We start from the raw sequence: 20086 nt of genomic DNA, 5'->3' as shown, positions 1-20086 counted from the left end.
CGTAAGCCATCGTCGAGTATGGTGTGGTCAGCTTCGATTGCTGGGCTAAAGAAGATGTTTCGTCCGACGTTATTTGAACGGATACCCCAGGAGTGGTAATAGCCATTCACATCACCCAGGATGATCACCAGCGACCGCAGCTTCTAGAAGATCCTTGCTACTTTTGTTCTGGAGATCGGGGAATCTCCAGTTGGGAATGTATATGGAAACCACGGTACTTCGAAGCACGGCCTCGCTTTGGGGTCCGCATTGTTGTGTCCATACCATCCGATGAATCGCTGAAGATGTCGTAGGAGCTGTCCTCGGCTTGATTATCCTTCTCTTTCTTTGCTTCCTTGCTTGCTGTTGTTCTTCGTTGTAGCTCTCGGTTGCTCATCTAGATTATATTCCGCATCTTCGTGATGAGCTTGAGACTTTGATTTCTACAGCTTGCTAACTGTTTCGGTGAGGTCGGAGACTTTGAGCACCAGTTCCGTCCAGATGGTTGCCAGCTACTCAATCTTGCGGCCTTTGCTCGCACTTGTCCACTTGGCGAAAGTTCCTGGTTGGCGTGTTTCAAAGTCCTTCCGAGTTTGGGCGTAGGATACACCCTGATCCCCCTGGACTCGTTGGATCTCCACCTCTTTCAAAGTACTCGGGGCATTGTCTAATCTATGTAGGTTGTTCGCTGTTCTTGCAAAACTTGCAGTGTTGGTGCCAGCGATAATTATTCTTTTGTCGGGCGCCTTTTCCATGACCATAGCTGTGTCTTCGGGAAGGTGTATGAAGTAGGTACCACACAATTGCTCAGCGCTTCTTGCCGGTGTGCACGTATTCTCAGCAAATGAAACGGTAATTCTTAGTAAGGCATATGGACAAGCAAAAATTCACGTGTGGAATAGGGAAACTGTTTCGTTTTCCATCTCACTGAACATATATTCATCTCATTGCAAAACAAAGAGATACTTAAAACACCAATTAAAACACCAATCTCATCGATTCTTTTTGCTATCATGCTCACTGGAGAACAAAATCACAAAATTAGGAAAGAAACCAAATTCATTTTCATTGCTGTGTTTTTGATGGGATGGAAATAGGAGCTATGGGATGGAGTGCCGAACCGTTCTCCTAGTTAGAATTAGGAGAAATGAAATAGCTAGAACTGACGGCAATTCATGGAAAAATCTTATGAACCTCCCCAGAAAATCGTTAAGGTTTTCCGTTTAAGTTTAAGTCGTTTGGCCAAATAGGTCATCCGGCCGAAATGGTCGTTTGACAGATAATACATTTGACCGAAACGACGAACGGGTCATGCGGCCAAATAACAATTGCTGAGCGAGTAATGTGTCAAAAATGTCAGTCGTGCGGCCGAATGACATTTCGGCCAAACGACCATTTCGGCAAATGGTATATTCTGTCAAATGGTATATTCGCAGCATGCAGAAATTTGAATATGGTTCTTGAACAAAAAACCATCGGAATGGCCAAGACAAGCGGAAACTTTGATGGAAGTTTCAGAGCTTTCATTTGGAAATGTTGGAGAGCTGTCACTTTTGGATAATACAGCATTTAAAGTGGATTAGATTGGATAAGATACTTAAATAAAATTATTTTCATAAATTTTGTTTAAAAAAAATTTATTCCTGATTTTAAGCTATATCTACAACCCCTCCATAGTAATATTTTATTCAGTTCAGCCAAAGTTTATAATTTAAAATAATTTATATTTTTATAATCGACAAAACTTAATGCAGGAAGCGTTAATTTCTAAAATGACTTTGTGCAGAATGAATATTATTAGGAAAGCAATAGAATGTAAAAAACAAATGAAACATATTAAAATATTTGTTTAGTAGCTCCCATTACCTCATAGTGCTCATTAGATTATCATCCTTATGTGCTCAACATGTCTAACCCTACCATGGAACTTACTTTTTGTTATGTCTTACTACGGTGAACTACTTCATACTACTTTGGTGTTTGGATGTGATTTCTCCTCGGAATGAAGATTTTTTACAGCTGAAATACAACATTGAGATAAAATTTATTTAAACTAAATCTTTTTTATTTACAAATTATCGTAAAACCTTTATATTCACAATGTACTGAAATATTTAATATCATCACTTGTTATACAATCAAATTAAAATTTATGAAAACTAAAAGAAGGAAACTCATTTATCGCCATGGTATATATTTACAACAATAGATCTTCTTCTGATGCACTTCTATTGCCAAGATTATTGCTACAAATAATATGCATCTATTTTCAAAAATTTGTACAAAAAATCGTGGCATTATCATTATTAGGTTCATAGTTGCATGCTGCTACCAGACGATGAGGAACCGGGAGAAATTGTGTGTTGGTTGTGCGTGCGTTGTTGACTGGGATTGAATCAGTGTCGTACTCACGCTTCTCGCTTACTCCCGTCGTGACCGGAATCCGGTTGCACCTGTTCGATAACGGTTGCGGTGGAATCGACCGCTTCGGACTCGGTGGCCGCCCCGTCCGACGACGACACGAGGCTATTCATCGTGGCTTCCGGCGTCGGAGGGCTTTGCGGGTCGTTGTCCAGTATCCTTTCGATCTCCGGTTCTGGTGAAGAGGTTTTTAAGCTATCAGTGGAATGAGTCGGTGAGCAAGTGCTATTACCTTCTAAGTTGAGAATTTCGATCGTACCGTCGTCGGATGAGGTGATTCGAGTCAACATTTCGTTGCCGTGGTCCGTGATTCCCGTTTCAGCATCCCGGATGAGATCTTCCGTATCCTTTATGATGTCGTCGGCCATTTTCTCTGTGTCTTCGCCGAAACTTTGTGCCTTTTTCAGCAAATTGTTTTTGAAGTTTTCCAGGTTTTCATCTACGCTGGACTGTTTATCTTTCAATGGAATAATTTTATAGTCCGAGCTGTCCTGATCATGGCCGTTCATTTGAGGAAGATCGTTTTCATTAATGTGATCACTGCTGTCTTTGCTTGCCGTTTTCCCACCCAGGACACCTTCGATTTCACTAGCCACGTTTTTAACTGCATCCTTTACGTGTTCTCCAACACCTGTAGGATGAAAAAAACACGAAATGCATTAAAATATAAAACTGGAATCTGACTCAAAACGAGAGCAACTCAATTATTTAATTCATTGTTTCCATTAAATTTTTGATTTACTAAATTGTAGATCATTTATTTATTAAATAGATTCAGGAAGCTATCTATTTCAATTGTTTGTTCTCATTAATCTTATTGGAGCTTCAATGTTGATACAATGAAATATATTTTGTGTAAAAGGTAACAAAAGGTTGCGGAAACATTTCCACATGTTGAAAACCACCCACCAAGATGCAACACAACGTTCAGAGCCAATAGCAATCAACGTTCGCCCATCGAAAGCAAGCGAGCCAAAATGCTGTGAAGACCGACCAGACAGGAAGCCATAAATAACCGCATGTCTGGTCGCTTCCCAACGGGCATCAACGAGTCACTCCATGGTTCCGTTCCCATATCCTATCTGGTCGTTTTCCAATGGGTGGAAAACAGCAACACATTTTCCACGACTTTTAGCCCCGGGTATTTCGATGCCTCCGCCATACTACGGACACTGACTGCTGGTCGAAATCAACAACGTAAATTACATTAATTAACATTCAAGTGTATTTTTTCTGGCTCCACGCCATCATATCAAACTGGTTCAGAATCGAAAATATATATGTTGGAAGACAACTTTGAACCCATGTTCAAAAATGTATTACTGAAGACATAATTATTACAATTTAAAATAAAAAATAAGTTCTAGAACATGCTGAACTACCTCATGTAATTTTAACACAGCAAGTTTTGTTCAAATGGAACAGAATCAGTCTACCAATGCAGCGTATATGTACGCAAACACAGGCTCTGTATTCTGAATGAATTACGTTCCATGCATTCGTGATGCCACATTTTTCCACGTGTCTACCCTTTATAACAGAAACCCATTTCTTTTCCCATTCAAATCAACCACGGTTTCTGTGTGTTCCGCGAATGAAAAGCGAAAGAAAATACCTATCTGGGTCGCCTTTCGTTGGATGGCTGCACTGACTGTGCCGCCAACAAACTGCGAAGGAGGAAAATATGTTTGTAGTCCGATAAGAAAAAGGCTTGTTCGGATCGGTGGCTACTGGTTGCTGCATACTCAACCTCTCTAATGCGAGATCCGGCAGGCGTGAAATAGAAAAGATTTCCCTCTTTTCCTTTGAGACTGTTTACTCGGAACGGTAATGTGCTACAAGCGCAATTATGGTTCGGTTGAGTGCCAGGAGGTATAAGTCGTAAATGGCCGTACATGGACATTGTGAAAGAGTTTTGGTATTTTGTTTTAGTTTAAATTGGCGCTACACACCTATAGAACAATTTTGGATGCCTTCGCATCCAAATGGTTACAATGACTCATAAAGTAAGGCAAAATTACAATTTCGCATCACTTAATGCCTCTTTGTACCTCAACCATAATAATTCAGCCTTGGGTCCTTAATGATTGAAGCCGCTTTTATTAAGTCGTGGATTCCAGATTTCAAATCTTTTCGTAATTTTTCATTTGAATTTGCTAAATAGAACATCAAACTGATCGTAATTTTGCATTTTCAAAAAGTTATTAAAAGACAGTGAAACAGAGAAAGCAATGAAGCACTTAACAAAATTAGTTTGGTAAGGATTTCCAAAGGAATGAGCATTTTCTATCTTTAGTAACGGTGCTTATGCTTGTTCTATTCATCAGTCTCTTTTTATCTCTGGATTATTTATTTCTTTTATATCCATCAAATTGTTATAATGCTTCGACCTACTTACACTGCCTTTCACAATTTCCATGTTTATTGTACAGGGAAAGTAGAGTGTTTCAAAGCTTTGATAAACTCTAGTTACTGTCATATGCTTCGTATTTCAAGGTAGTGATATAATCAAGATGAATACACAGCTAGGTGTTTCAATCTGCCAAATTTATGGACGAGAAGAAGGCGGGGTGAAAAATTCATTTTAGTTGCAAAAAATAAACAAACTGACTGGCTCTCCCATACTAAAATCCAAGATGACTGAATCGTGAATTTGGCAGATTGGGAAACCTAGTGATGTATTCATCTCATAATGTTACGTTTATTAAATGCTGACTAACTAAAGAACCAGTTCGCTACCAGCACGATAGTTGATTCAAAAGTATAAGATTGCTAATGTCGTTCCTGTTTGCGTGACTAACATCTAGGTTACTTCTACCTGGCAGCCAAAGTACCGTACTACAAGTGTCAAACCGATGTTGGTGATGAAACCAAACATCCAATACAACATGATGCATAAATTATTGTCAATTGAAGCTTGTCGAAGCATAATGAGGCAAAATATTTTAAATGACTACAGCGCCACTAGCGTTCTAGTACTTATGTTTCTACTAGCACGATACCATCTTGTCTTCTCTGATTTGGCTGAAATTTGTAGGATTTGTTCAAACATGTAAAAAAGAGGATTTCATATTTTTTCATGGAGAGTGGGGTGAAACAAAAAATAATTATGATATGGAAATGCTAATATCATCTTCCAAACTTGGACGTACATGTTCATGATAGCATTAGAGGCGAAAGTATAGAATTGATAGTTCCGTTAGGATACGGCAGGCATGAAGAATGTTTTTATAGAAGTCGATTTGAAAGCGAGCGGAGGGCAATATTTGTGATGGCACATATCGCACGACCTTCCTTCTGCCAAGCTCCCGTATGAAGGGGGAGGGAAGAATATCAGTGTGGAAGCTGATATATCTCCACTGGCAAAAGGAAGGTGGTTTGACTTGCTCATATGCCATCGCGTGCGGAAGGATTTGCTATCGACGAGTACTGTCTCCAAATTTCTAATATGACATCAGCATTTAGTCGAATAGGATTTTTATTGCACAGTTCTGTTTTCTTATTGCGTCCGTCTCGTCGCAACCAACTTGGCTGCCTCGGAGAGAACAAAGCAGAGAAAGGCACTGCTGCTGTACCGTCGACCAATAACAGCTGAATTGATGGATGCCCCCACCAAGGGTAGTACACTAAATTAATGATTTCGTGTGTGTTACTTCTACGTGAAGTTAAACGATTTACAATGATATGGAAATGCTAATATCATCTTCCAAACTTGGACGTACATGTTCATGATAGCATTAGAGGCGAACTCCGAGGCAGCCAAGTTGGTTGCGACGAGACGGACGCAATGAGAAAACAGAACTGTGCAATAAAGGTAGGAAGGTCGTGCGATATGTGCCATCACAAATATTGCCCTCCGCTCGCTTTCAAATCGACTTCTATAAAAACATTCTTCATGCCTGCCGTATCCTAACGGAACTATCAATTCTATACTTTCGCCTCTAATGCTATCATGAACATGTACGTCCAAGTTTGGAAGATGATATTAGCATTTCCATATCATTGTAAATCGTTTAACTTCACGTAGAAGTAACACACACGAAATCATTAATTTAGTAAAAAATAATTGCCATCGCAAAATAAAAAAATGCAATAATTGCTGCGACACGAACCGTGTTTGTTTTGCCAAATCGATTTGCACTCCCCGCCTTCTGGTACCTGCAGCATCGGAAGCGAAAATTATCTTTGCAGGGTTGCTGTCCTGCATTCTTGCAACATGCCCTGGTCATCGTACCCTTCCAGCTTTAGCTACATTCTGGATACTGGGTTCGCCGTAGAGTTGGATAAACTCGTGGTTCATCCTTAGCCGCCCCACCCCATTCTCTTGAAGCGTTTAGTACATATGGTGTGGGTCTGGAGCCCGTAGTAGACCCGACTTCCACAGATGATGCGCCTCTGTATTTCACGACTAACAATATTGCCAGCTGTTAGTAAGAATCCAAAGTAGACAAATTCATCGACCACGTGGAGGACCTAGGTCGTTTATCGTAACACTTTGTATTCGATATATTCACCACCAGTCCACCTTTTGTTGCTTCTCGTTAGGCGGGTGCACTATGGGGGATCCCCATACAAGCGAGCGGTCAAAAATAAAATTGGACTTTTAAAGTGATTTTCCACTTAGTTTTAGCTGTGTATGGTCGAAATAGCATGAATATACAATTTCCAACCCCCCCCCCCCTTTGGGGATCGTCTATGAATTACGTAATTATTTTTTCATAGGTTCGATTAACGTGACAAAGCAAACCTATTTGGGAAGTTGAAATTTCGTGCGTTTTCTTAAGGAGAAGGAAGGGGCTGTACAAAAACTAAGTTCAGCAATTTATGGACATTATGGCGGCGATCATGTTAAATGACATTAATTTCATGACATTCCGTGATATTTTTTTGTTCTCACTCTCATGCCTCACAATTTGTATTTAGAACAATTTGTTTGACAAAGTACTAGGATCTGAAGGATCATAAAGCATTAAATGTTAATCAAATAATCAGAATTGAAAATAACTTTTGAAAAAGGGTATTAGCAAATTAGAAATCGCAATCCCATGACATTTTTACGTGTACAAGTTATTCAAAAATGAGATTAATATATTCTCAAAAATGTGGACATTCATTGTGGAATGTAAGAATGCTCCATTCTTCCGAAAAGCAAAATTCTTTTAATTTAAATAACAACACTATTTGAATTACTTTTGATTTGTTTTCATGATTTCTACAAGTTATATACAGCATCATTCTTTTTCTGTGTCAAGGTTTAAGTCTTCAATGATATTTTCTTCAATTCCATCAACGATGGAAGATGAGATAAATTCATCTAAAGTATTAGAAGATAAAGAACTTTTGAAAATCTTCAAATATTACAAAATTACGCATGGCATAAGAATAACTAAGTGAAAATTTTTTCCAACGTCTCCTCGTTATCCAAATCGAGCTTAAAATGGATCTGATTCATGTAAGGCACGAAGGAAAATGTCAACATTTGCCTCTCTTGATCATTTTCTTGCATTATGAGTTCTAAATTTCTTCAACTGTTTATATTGACTTTCCGCTGGTTGTTCAGCCAGTGAACCTCAAAGTGTAGATGAGTGAATAAATATTTCCCTACCATTAGCCAGACATTCATGAACACTAGCAGGAATTTCATACGCTCCGTTCTAACTAAGATATTGTTCGTCTTTACTTTTGCAATAAACATGTCAGGAATTATTGATTCCAGGAGATTTATAAATATTTACATATTATGAAATCTCATATTTAGTTCTCCATCAGTAGCTACTGAATAGCTCAGAAAATTAGGTTTAGAGAATGACTCAAACCACTCAAGCCCCAAACGCATCTCAGCGGCACGGCGACGGAAACAGTAAAATTTGACAGGAAATATATGAGCGAACTGTTAAATCCTTCCGTTACCGTTGTGCTGCATTGCATTGGGGGTTTTATTCATTTACTCCTTTGAAAAGTTAATTAAATGAGCTCAAATGGTTATAAATAAAGTCGAAGTTATTACCAATAAATGTATTTTGACCATACCCTTTGAGCGCATAGTTCAGTCTGACCCATTTTCAATAGGAAACGATGGGACTAGATTTCCCGTCGAATGAAACTTGTTGCGAGAAAATCGGACACAAATAAGTGTCTAAATGGCGATTGCGTTCTTTTGCGCACATACATACAGACGCGCATGCACACACATACAGACATCACCTCAATTCTTCGCGCTGAGTTAGTTGATATATACCACTAGGGGTCTCCGGGCCTTCTATCAAACATTCGTTTTTGGAATGAGCATTAACCTTGGAGTACGAGAGAGGCAAAACACGGTAAAAAACAAATGAAAAAAAATCAGAGTGACTTAACTCTGTTAATTGCAAATACTGGCAAGAAATTCTTTCGGGACATTTTAGTCGAAGCTTTGTCCTTGATGTGTATCATAAAAGAACCTGGGGATTCCTGAGGAAAAAAAGTTCTTCACTATCAAAGTTGAAAATAGCGTCGTTTTTGGAAAAAATATTGCTTCCGCATTTTTTCAATTTTTTTCACAGTGTAACCATTAGTTTTTGCACACCATTTAAAAGCTTATACAATAACCTTTGTAATGATGTATTAACATTGAAGAAAAACATTTAAAAATATTTCAATAAATAGTTGAAAATAAAATATTTTTTCTGAAAATTTGCTAACTTTTTTACCCATTTCTGACTTTGCCACCTTATATCTTTGGAACTAGTGCACCTAGAGACTTCAAATTCAGAATTTCTCTTAATTAGAGTATTGACAATGGAGAGAAAATATTTTAAAATAATTCGGAAGACATGACATTTTCGATTAATGACCGCCCGAAATCCTATAGTGGGGTGTGCACTGTACAGCTCTGCCACGTTTTCAAATGTTCGCCCGACATTGACCATATCATCCGCGAAACACACAAATTGACTGGATATGTTGTAAATCGTGCTCCTGATGTTATACCCGATCTCCGCATGATTTTTTCCAGCGCAATATTGAACAACAGGCACAAAACAAAATCACCTTGACGTAGTCCTCGGTCCAATTAGAACTAGTTGGAATGTTCGCCCGAAATCTTTACATAATTTTGCCCACCATCCCTCGTTGTTAGTCTTGTAAGCTTCTCGGGAGAATATTCTCGTCCATGTTCTTCCAAAGCTCTATGCTATGGACTATACTATCGTATGCCACCTTGAAGTCGATCAATAGATGGTTCGTCATGTACACAGCACACAGAATTTACCGTACAGTAAATATCGCTGCCGTCGTCAAATCCGGCATAATAACTTCACACGAACTCCTTCACTATTAGTGATAGACAGCGGAAGATGATCTGGGATATGCACTTGAAGCAGCATTTAGGATAGTAATCACTCGAAAGCTTCTGCACTCCACCTTTGCTGTAGATGGGGCATATGACACCTTCTTTTTTCACTCCTCTGGTAGCTGTTCTTTTCGGTAGGTGCCAAATTCTGACTATCAATCTGTGCAGACAAGGGTCCATCTTGATGAGTTTAGCTCTAGTAGCATCCTTACTAGCTGTTTTATTGCTCTTAAGCTGTTGAATGGCATCAATAACTTCCCTCAATGAGAGGGCTTGTTGTCCGCTGAGCTCCCATCCTTATCCCTACACATCTCCGCTCGCGACACGAATCCTTTGCGGGATGCGATGATAGAATTTGCGTGTTTTATTTTTTTATTTTTTATAACGACCCACAGCTGTTCCATCTCCTTGCACTCCGTTTCTTCCAGGCGGCGTTTCTTCTCCTGAAGGAGGTGAGTGTACGGTCCCCGTTTCTGTATATAGGTTCTACGTTCTGTCGAGTTCCTTACAGCAGCGCGGCCATCTTCGTTGCGTTCTTGCTCTCCACTGCGTCGTTAATGTCACACCCAACCGGCGGTTGTTAGATTAGATTTTCTAAAAATTCTGTATAAGAATCTACCAAAACCTGTATAAGAACTGGGCATATGCGAAATTGTTAGATTCTTATACAAAACATGTAAGCTCTCAAACAAAAATTGTAAAAAAAGCTTAAAAATTGTTAGATTCTTATACAATACTTGTGTATGAATCCAACAATTTCGCATGTGCCCAGTTCTTATAGGGTCGGTGTACCAATTGTCGCCATACATAAGAACAACTATTTTTCAAAAAATAAGTAAAAGGCATGTGGGTGGACTTTATATATCAAGAGAAAGGTTTTACTTCCTACTCCTTAGAACAGCTGTGAAAACCACAATAAAATTTGTTATTATCCTCTAAATTGATTAATCCATAATAGGAACGAATGCACCAGTTGTGGCACTATTCCTAATTTTGGTTCCTTATTTGGCAAATCCCATTGTTTTCTTATGGGACTGGCCAAATAGGGACCACTAGTGCGACAACTGGTGCAAGGGACGTCAAAAATTAAGCAAAATCAATTTTTACAATTATGCTTTGCTTGTTTTGGAGGAAATCAAAGGTGTTATCGTGTCATATGAATATGCTTTATCGATATGAACTTGGTTTGCGGTGATTTGATTGGTCATTTGGCATATAAAGCACTAGTGCGACAACTGGTGCTATAGCCACAACTGGTACACCTTGCCTACAAGTTTTGGTAGATTCTTATACAGAATTGTTAGAAAATCTAACATCCGCCGGTTGGGTGCAGCTTCAACTGCATTCCACCAGTCCTCAAGAGGGGCCCCAGCGAACTCACCTTCTGTACCGTTGGAAGTAACACTTCCAGTTACTTAGCGTACTGCCGTAATCTGAAAAAGTGAAGTATGCGCCATTTTACAACATACATGTTTCCCATTCTTCTGTTAAAGAGTACGATGAGTACTTCTCCTTAAAAACATTTTTGGAAAATGGCGTATACGTCACTTTGCCAGATTACGGCAGCGTAGTCTCTAGCTAGTCTACCGTCTACTATACCATCAAGAGACATGAGCGCAGGCATACTGCAACGAGGTAGTGGTCGGATTCAATATTGGTACTGCAGTAAGTGCGGACGTCCCTGATATCAGAGAAAAAATCGCCGTCTATTATAACGTGATCGATTGTTTTTTTTTCGTTTCTTGGCTAGGGGATCTCTATATGGTCTTGTGGCTATTCTTGTAGGAGAAAAAGTGCTTCAGACTACCATTCCGCGAGAGGCTACAAAGTTTATGCATCGTTCACTGTTGTTATTTGATAGGGTATGCAAAATGTCCGGTCCGATTTCCGGTCGACTAGACATTTCCTGGCATTCATGTTGCCGGTGACGATTTTGTCGTCCCGCAGTGGACATCCATGCATGTTTTATGAAACTGTGCATAGAACGCTTCTTTCCTTTCGTTGGGTCGCCCTTCGCGTGAACAGTGCACGTTAATGATGATATTGTTGAAAAACCAGCCTCTAATCCTCACCATGCACATCGTTGCGCTAATTGGCCTCATGCGTTAGCTCATCATGCATTATGAAGCTGGTTCCCAGCTCGTTGGGTAGAAGGTGGCCGCTCGATGTTTGCTTTCCCAAATTCTTGTTCAGTACAGCAAACTTCCTGCAGCGCCACGACGTTGAAGTTATGAAACAGTAATTTATCTTAGATTATCCTAAACAAAACCTAGTGACTTTCAATTCCATGTTCCATGCTTCCGATGCTTTATTCGTCGCCTAATTTTATTTATTACCAGATTAAGGCCGGAGTGGCCTCTGCAATACATAGAAGTCTTCTCCATTCATCTCGGTCCATGGCTGTACCCTAGCAGCACACATGTTCCACATAGGTTACTGCAACTCATATGTGACCAGTTTTAGTCACAATGAAGTTTCTGTGAGTATTTTTGTCTGGCTTGTGCTGCTCGGGTACTTCGCCAACCACGCAGTCTGCGGAGGGTCCGCAAATCGTCCTCCCTAAGCCTCGCCTAAGTCATTGCTAAATGTATCGAGTCGTATTATTATGTCGTTCGTAACGACTGGTTTTACAGGCGGCTCATGGGGCCTGCGCAAACCTCCTGCCTCGCCTGTCACACGGTCCTTTGTACTTTAAGTAGTTCTTTCAAGAGGCGTGGCTACTAAGCAACTATAGTTAGGATATTGTACCCAGTCAAATGCCTATATCTAAAGGACGAGTCACATGCACCATAGCCATATTCTAGGCAAATGTCTTTTTTTTTCAGTTTGTTTATTATTAACCACAGTTGTTTATAAAAAACTCTTCGGAACCAAGAACAAATTGTTGTAATGTTATAAAAATATAAAATAGAATTAATAATACGATCTCCGGACGCACTTCTTCGTGTCTGTTACAGAAACGGAACTTGATCCGGAGCCCGAACCGGATAGTTGAACCCGTCACTGACTTGCCGGTGGATGATACATTGCCTCCTTTGTCACTATAGTCACACACTACGAAAAAGATCTATAATATTATGTCATTTAAGACCGATATACCCAAGCGAACCAAAAGACGCATTTTTTTTATTGTTTTATATTTAAGTGGACCTTTTAACATTTGGTTATTCGAGTCCACTTGTAATGGTGACTTAGCGCACGACCCCGAGCCTGGCCGATACGATACGATACGATACGATACGATACAGAACGATACGGAACCAAAACAGATTTTACCAGGTTGGGGTTAACTATGAACCATTAGCATGAGGTCCGAAACAAAAGAGAGCAGGTAGAACTGGAGCAAAGTTTGAAACGGAAGTTTGGTACCCTGGAGCACGCAAGGTTCAGCGCTGCTTGTCTGTCTCGGACCGGCTTCGACCGATACCCTACAATTTACCAACAATTTCCGCTTAAGCGCCAACACACCCTAGAGTGTGATGCGGAAACGCATGTGAAGCCGCCCCGGCTAGCTCTTTCAGGGCGGGTCTATCGATCGCGATACAATCTCCAAAAATAACTCTGTTCCGTTGAAAGTAGTTTTCATGTTCAAACTATTTATTCTAAAAAAAAGACTTCAGGTGGATATTGCAGTTTTGGCATTCGCTCACATCGTTTGACTAGGTGTGCGGTTGCGTTTAGCAAAAGTAGCTATTCTGAGTTTGTGTGGATCCATACATTTTCGATTTAATTTTAGAAATGTTCTTAACCTAGGTATTGATATGCGCATTCAATGAATAAAACTAAAAAGGTCTGACCTGTATCGTTGGCAACCGTCGTTGCTTACCGCTGCTGCGAAGACTCGGCGATCGGATGGCGGCTTGCGCGCCACTCGAGTGGTCTGCATGCGTACGTTCTATCCGGCAGCGGGAGCGCAGTCGACCGCTGGGTGCCGGAACGAGGCTTGATTACTCTGGTGATGAACTTTCTACCCGGCAGCAGGAGCACCGTCGACCGCTGGGTGCCGGAACAAGATTCGATTTTTGTTGACGACGAGCTTCCTAACCGGCAGCGGGAGCACAGTCGACCGCTGGGTGCCGGAACGGACTTTGCTTTTTTGTTGATGACGAACTTACTGACCGGCAGCGGGAGCACAGTCGACCGCTGGGTGCCGGAACGGGGCTTTGCTTTTTGGTTGATGACGAACTTACTGACCGGCAGCGGGAGCACAGTCGACCGCTGGGTGCCGGAACGGGGCTTTGCTTTTTGGTTGATGACGGAACGTGACCGGGTCGGCGAGATGTTCGAAGCTGCGATGATGTTAATGCTGGTGTGGCCCCTATGCGTCCACGGCTTCAGCGCTTCATTGGTGTCGACTCCGGTTACACGTGTGCGGTGGGCAGATTGAGGTTATCGATGTGGACCACACCCACGACGTCTTCCTAGCCCAACAAAAAAAAAAAAACCTTCGTTCGAAGGTTTATCCTTCGAACGGCACAAAATCACTGTTGGTTATCTCGAAACACCATACAATTTAATATTAATTACCTTTAATATCACTACAGTTCGCCCGGTAGTGAACAATTTCTTAAAACTTTCTTCCACTCGTATTCTGATTTTACGCCTTGTTATCTCGAGTGCCAAAGTGCAAGAGGCCTGAATTAGTATTCTTGGCTAATTCTTATCATCCAGTTGAGAGATTAAGAGAGAACTCGTCTAATAACAAAATGTCAAAAATTAGGCTAACGTTTCGCGCAGCCGAGCTGCGTCGGAAACAGGCAGGCGTTACGTTTTATCTTGGTGCAATGTTTTTACCACTATTAGGAAGCATTCCAAAGATGCTCAACAGTTCAACTTTTATTCTTTTAATTTGTTTGAGATAAAACTAACGGTTATACACTGTTTTTAAGTATTTTCTCTTTCTTTTTTTACCCTAACGAGTTACAATTTTTAGTTTTAAATTGTGTCGTAATATCCGATGTTTTTTAAGTACACAATAACATTATTCGCTTTCTCTGGATCGTCTGCTAAAGCCTCTCGTAGATTCGTTGGGATGTCTGCTTTTGTTCGTTCTTCGTCTAAAACTGGACAATCGACGATCAGATGTCTCACTGACTGCAGAGCATTACAATGTTGGCACCGGGGAGGAGGATCTCCCTCCATAAGAAACCTGTGTGTAAGCTTGGTGTGCCCGATACAAAGGCGGGCGAGAATGATGTCTTCTCTTCGATTTCCAAGGAACGCTGATTTGAAAGGTGTCACTGTATACTTCACTTCTCGCAGCTTGATTTCTCTCGTTGCAAGCCATCTAAATTGCCACTGGGATATTATACTATTTTTAAGCACTGTCTTGACTTCTCTATAGTTAATGCGTGGCAACTTGTCGCATGGTTCATCTAGTGCTCGTTTTGCTTCGCAATCAGCTTTCTCATTACCTACTATTCCGATGTGACTGGGTATCCACATAATTTCCACGATGCTTCCAGTTCTTCTGGTGCGACGAAACAGTTGCATCATTTCCTCGTGCCACCTGCTTTTTTTTTTTTAAATTTATCCAATTCGGACACTGCACTGAGCGAATCTGTACACACTAGGTAAGCCCCTAGTCGGTTGGCTATCAATCGAACTGCTTCAGTTAGAGCAGCTCATTCTGCTGCATAAATACTGCTACGACCGTAAATTCATTTCCTAATAGTTTCTGTTGGACTAACGACACTGTATACACATTCGTTTCCTCGTTTTGAGTCGTCGGTAAAAATGTCCTCATGAGTAAGATATTTGACCCATCGAATGACTTCTGAGAGCCGCTTGAGGTACTCCTTCTCGAGAAGCATGCAGCATGCTTTTTTCTAGGGGAATCTTGACCATGTCCCATGGGGGAATGCTTGAGATATTGAAAAGATCTACGGGAGGCAAATCAACTTGTTGCTCGTCCATTATTCGATTTCCTCTGACATCGGCTGGTTCCTGAGTCTCGACAGTTTGACTACCCCATAGTTCGCCGGAGCTTAATCCGCTGGTGCTTGGGTCGCTAGATTGTACGTCTGTGTTTGAAGTTTCAAAGTCAAATATACTCTCACCTGCTTTCTTAGCTGCATGTAAAGCTGTACGTTGTTCCATAAGTAGTTCTAGGCTGGGTAGTCCCGTCTCAACTTGTAAACTGAAAACAGGGCTGGTCCTGAAAGCTCCGCAGATTATTCTTAAACCACAGTTGTGCACAGTTTCTAATCTTTTCAAGATGGTGCAGCTAGATGCAGAGATTATTGGTGCAGCATATAATAGCTTCTCTAATATCGTTGCACGATAAAGTTTAATGAGAGTAGAACGATCAGCACCCCACGATCTTCCGGCTACTACACGTAGAATATGGAGTCGTTGTTGACAGGCAGCTTTTATTTGTTCGACGTGTTCTTCGAACTTAATTGTCTCATCGAAGACAACACCTAGACATTTGTGGAATTTCTTCTGGGGAATAACTAGGTTGTTCAGCTTCAAAGTAATATTCGTTTTGGGCTTTCTTGATCGGGCTTTTCTGAAAATAACTCGCACTCCAAAAGACGCATTATTGTATTCAAATTTATTTTTACAAGGCTTTGAGAATGTGGATATGGGATTTTACACGACTAAAACACTAGTGAATGTAGCTAGTCGTGTAGCTCACTTGGTGTAAAGAATCTTGTATTCATGCGTCACTCTGTTTGCTCCGTCGCGCTTTGAATTTCAGTCATCTCTACTGTACATTGAAGTCTTTTGGAAATTAGAAGCATCTGCTGAATAGAATTTAGTATTTGATAACGGAATGAAAATGTAAATATATTGTTTTATGTGTAAATATGACACTATGTATTACATTACATTACATATTAGTTGGTTTAACCGATTCACTACGGATGGGTCATATATGACCCAAGACGAAAATCAGCTGTCAAAAATTAGTTTTAAGAGATAGAGCCTTGCTTTCTTCAGCAAAAATGTTCAAAATTAACTGCTCCATCCAGGAAAAAATATTGCACAGGTCAGGTTACGGGGACTACGAACATGAAGATCTTCGATGTCCTTACTAGTTTTATTAGTTGGAATACCTCCAAGGTATGTACCTCGTAACACCATTACAGACATACCACAGAATTCGATCAATATCTACGACACTCCAAATTATCCTTGAATACAGATCTTAATATTCTAATCAATCAACATGAAGATCTTTGATATCCTTCATAGTTGTATGAGTTGGAATAGCTCCAAGGTACCTCGTAACACCATTACAGACACACCGCCAATTCGATCAATATCTACGACACTCCAAACTATCCTTGAGTACGGATCCTTATATTCAAATCGATCAACATGAAGATCTTTGATGTCCTTACTAGTTTTATGAGTTGGAATATCTCCAAGGTACCTCGTAACACCATTACAGACAAACCACAGAATTCGATCAATATCTACTACACTGAAAACTATCCTTGAGTACAGATCTTAATATTCAAATCGATCAACAAGAAGATCTTCGATGTCTCAACTATTTTCATGAGTTGGAATAGCTCCAACATATCTCGTAACACCATTTTAGACACATTACAGAATTTGTTGAGTTTCTACGATACTCCAAACTGTCTTTGAGCTAAGATCAAATTGATTATCAAGAAGATCTAGGATGTCCTCACTATTTTTATGAGTTGGAATATCCCCACGGTACCACATAACACCATTACAGACACACTGCATACTTCGCTCGACATCTACGACTCTCCAAACTATCCTTGAGTACCATGAGTTGGAATAGCTCCAAGGTATCTCGTAACACCATTTGAGACACATTACAAAATTCGTTGAGTTTCTACGACACTCCAAACTGTCTTTGAGCTAAGATCCTAATATTCAAATGGATTAACAAGAAGGTCTCGGATGTCCCCACTATTTTTATGAGTTGGAATAGCTCTACGGTACCTCATAACACTATTACAGACACACTACATACTTCGCTCGACATCTACGACTCTCCAAACTATCCTTGAGTACAGATCTTAATATTCAAATCGATCAACATGAAGATCCTCGATGTCCCTACTAGTTTCATGAGTTGGAATAGCTCCACGGGACTTCAAAACACCATTACAGACACACTACAGAATTCGTTCAATATCTACGAAACTCCATAGTGTCCTTGAGTACAGATCCTAATATTCAAAAAGATCAACATGAAAATTTTCGATGTCTCAACTATTTTTATGAGTTGGAATAGCTCATTTATGGTATCATAGATATTCTGGGAATGTTATGATTTGTATATACTAGTGTAATAATGTCCCGTGGGGCTTCACCAACTAACACACAAGCTTGGAAACCTATGAATCACTCTGTTGGTCTTGTACACCTCCAATATCTGAACTCAAGAATGGTTTGGAATACCGCAGGAACTCTGAGAATGTTGTGATTTGTGTATACTGGTGTAATGATGTCCCGTGGGGTTGCTCCAACTATCACATAAGCTCAGGACCCTATGAATCACTCTGTTGATCTTGTAGACCTCCAATATCTGAACACAAGAATGGTTTGGAGTACCGTAGCTATTCTAAGGATGTTTAATTTCTTATATACTGATGTAATTATGACCCGTGGGGCTTCTCCTACTAACACACAAACTCGGAAACCTATGAATCACTCTGTTGGTCTTGAAGATCTCCAATTCTTGAAGATCTCCAATATCTGAACTCAAGAATGATTTGGAGTACCATTGGAACTCTGAGAATGTTGTGATTTGTGTATGCTGGTATAATGATGTCCCGTGGGGTTGCTCCAACTATCACACAAGCTCAGGGAATGTTGATTTTTTTTTAAATACTGATGTAATGATGTCCCATGGGGTTACTACAACTAACACACATGCTCAGGAACCTATCAATCACTCGGTTGGTCTTGAAGACCTCCAAGATCTGAACTCAAGAATAGTTTGAAGTACCGTTGCTGTTCTGGTAATACTGCGATTTGATGAAAATAGTTTTATTATGTCTCAAGTACCATCGCCAACTTCATATTAGGATTTAGACCCCATAGAACGCTTTGTTGTTTATGTAGATCATCAAGTTCTGTACTCAAGAAGAGTTTGGAAGCCCTAAAAGATCTAAAAAAAAATATTTTCTCCCATATTTCTACTTTTTTATGGTTTGCGTCCGTTTTTGAAGCAGTATGTCCAAAATTTATGTTGAAATACGACGAAAAAAAAATCCGTTTTGAATCGGTTAAGCACCAGTCTAGCGTACTGAAGGTCGTGGGTTCGAGTCCCATCGTATTCACATATGAGTTTTCAGAACATTATGGGGGACAGCTTTCTGCCATCGCCAATTATGATTTGCAATATGAAGCGAATTCGTCTCAGCTCAACCTCCCTTCTCTTTTATAAAATGGTGGTCCTAAGAAAAACAGTTTTTGCTACTAATCGATTATTCGGTATTTTACGACATATCTACCCGCGGTTTCCCGTACAAAATGGGTCGCGCGTATCTTGTGGCTCGGTGCACGCGTCGGAGGGAGACGCTGCAATATATTACACACTCATTTTTTTACCGGGATCTCAGCAATTTGTTCACCTTTTACCGAAATTCGCACAGCCGAGCCCCAGTAAACATTTTTTTTGTCTTTATTATGGAGACTTTCAGCCCGAGGCTGGCTCGTCTCGGTACTCCAGTAAACATGTTTTTCGCCGAGATATCTGTCAAAGCTGCTAGAATTCAGCAAAAAACTTGCCGAAACCCAGCAAACAACCTTGATTTCTGCCGGGATATCAGTTTTTATTTTGCTCGGCACACGACTGTGCAGATTTTGCCGAGCTGCAAAAATAAAAACTGAGTGTGTATGTTCAATTGGCATGGATGGCGTTCGGTTGCACCTTGGAAAAATCCTCTCGGCATAACTTTCTTAACCTTCCATGTGAGGTGACCATGTTATTCAAATAGGAGAATACGACAATTCTCACTTCATTCGAGCAATCTCACGTCACTCCACTCGTATAATAAGTCCAATGTCTCCAATCACTATCAACCGCCACCATTGACATCGTCCGTTTTCCGTGAAATCCCGATCGAAAATGGCGTGCGCGCACAGAACACGGGTCTTTTTATGGGAAAGCATGAACAGGATTGTTCTTATTTTTTTCTTCTTATTGGCATTACATCCCCCACTGGGACATTGCCGCCTCGCTGCTTAGTGTTCATTCAGCACTTCCACCGTTATTAACTGCGAGGTTTCTAAGTCAAGTTACCATTTTTGCATTCGTATATCATGAGGTTAAAACGATGATACTTTTAAGCCCAGAGATATCGAGACAACTTCCAAACCGGTCTTCACCGGGAATCAAACCCAGCCACCCTCAGCATC

At 40.4% G+C, this 20086-nt stretch overlaps 1 protein-coding gene across 4 annotated transcripts in view; it reads right to left on the bottom strand.

The window, feature by feature from the left end:
- Positions 1-2004: 2004 nt before the first annotated feature.
- LOC134211206 (uncharacterized) overlaps positions 2005-20086 on the bottom strand; it is a 99543-nt gene continuing 81461 nt past the window's right edge. For 2 of the 4 annotated variants that reach the window (XM_062687890.1, XM_062687889.1), the window contains exon 3: positions 2005-3031. In XM_062687890.1, coding sequence (XP_062543874.1) covers positions 2388-3031 — 644 coding nt within the window. In that variant the 3' untranslated portion in view covers positions 2005-2387. The remainder of the gene's footprint in view (positions 3032-20086) is intronic. The other 2 variants (XM_062687892.1, XM_062687891.1) reach the window with 2 other exon arrangements.

This window comes from Armigeres subalbatus, chromosome 2, assembly GCF_024139115.2.
Source record: "Armigeres subalbatus isolate Guangzhou_Male chromosome 2, GZ_Asu_2, whole genome shotgun sequence".
NCBI lineage: Eukaryota > Metazoa > Arthropoda > Insecta > Diptera > Culicidae > Armigeres > Armigeres subalbatus.
The sequence above is the reverse complement of the archived record's forward strand: the minus strand, read 5'-3'. Positions and strand labels throughout refer to the sequence as shown.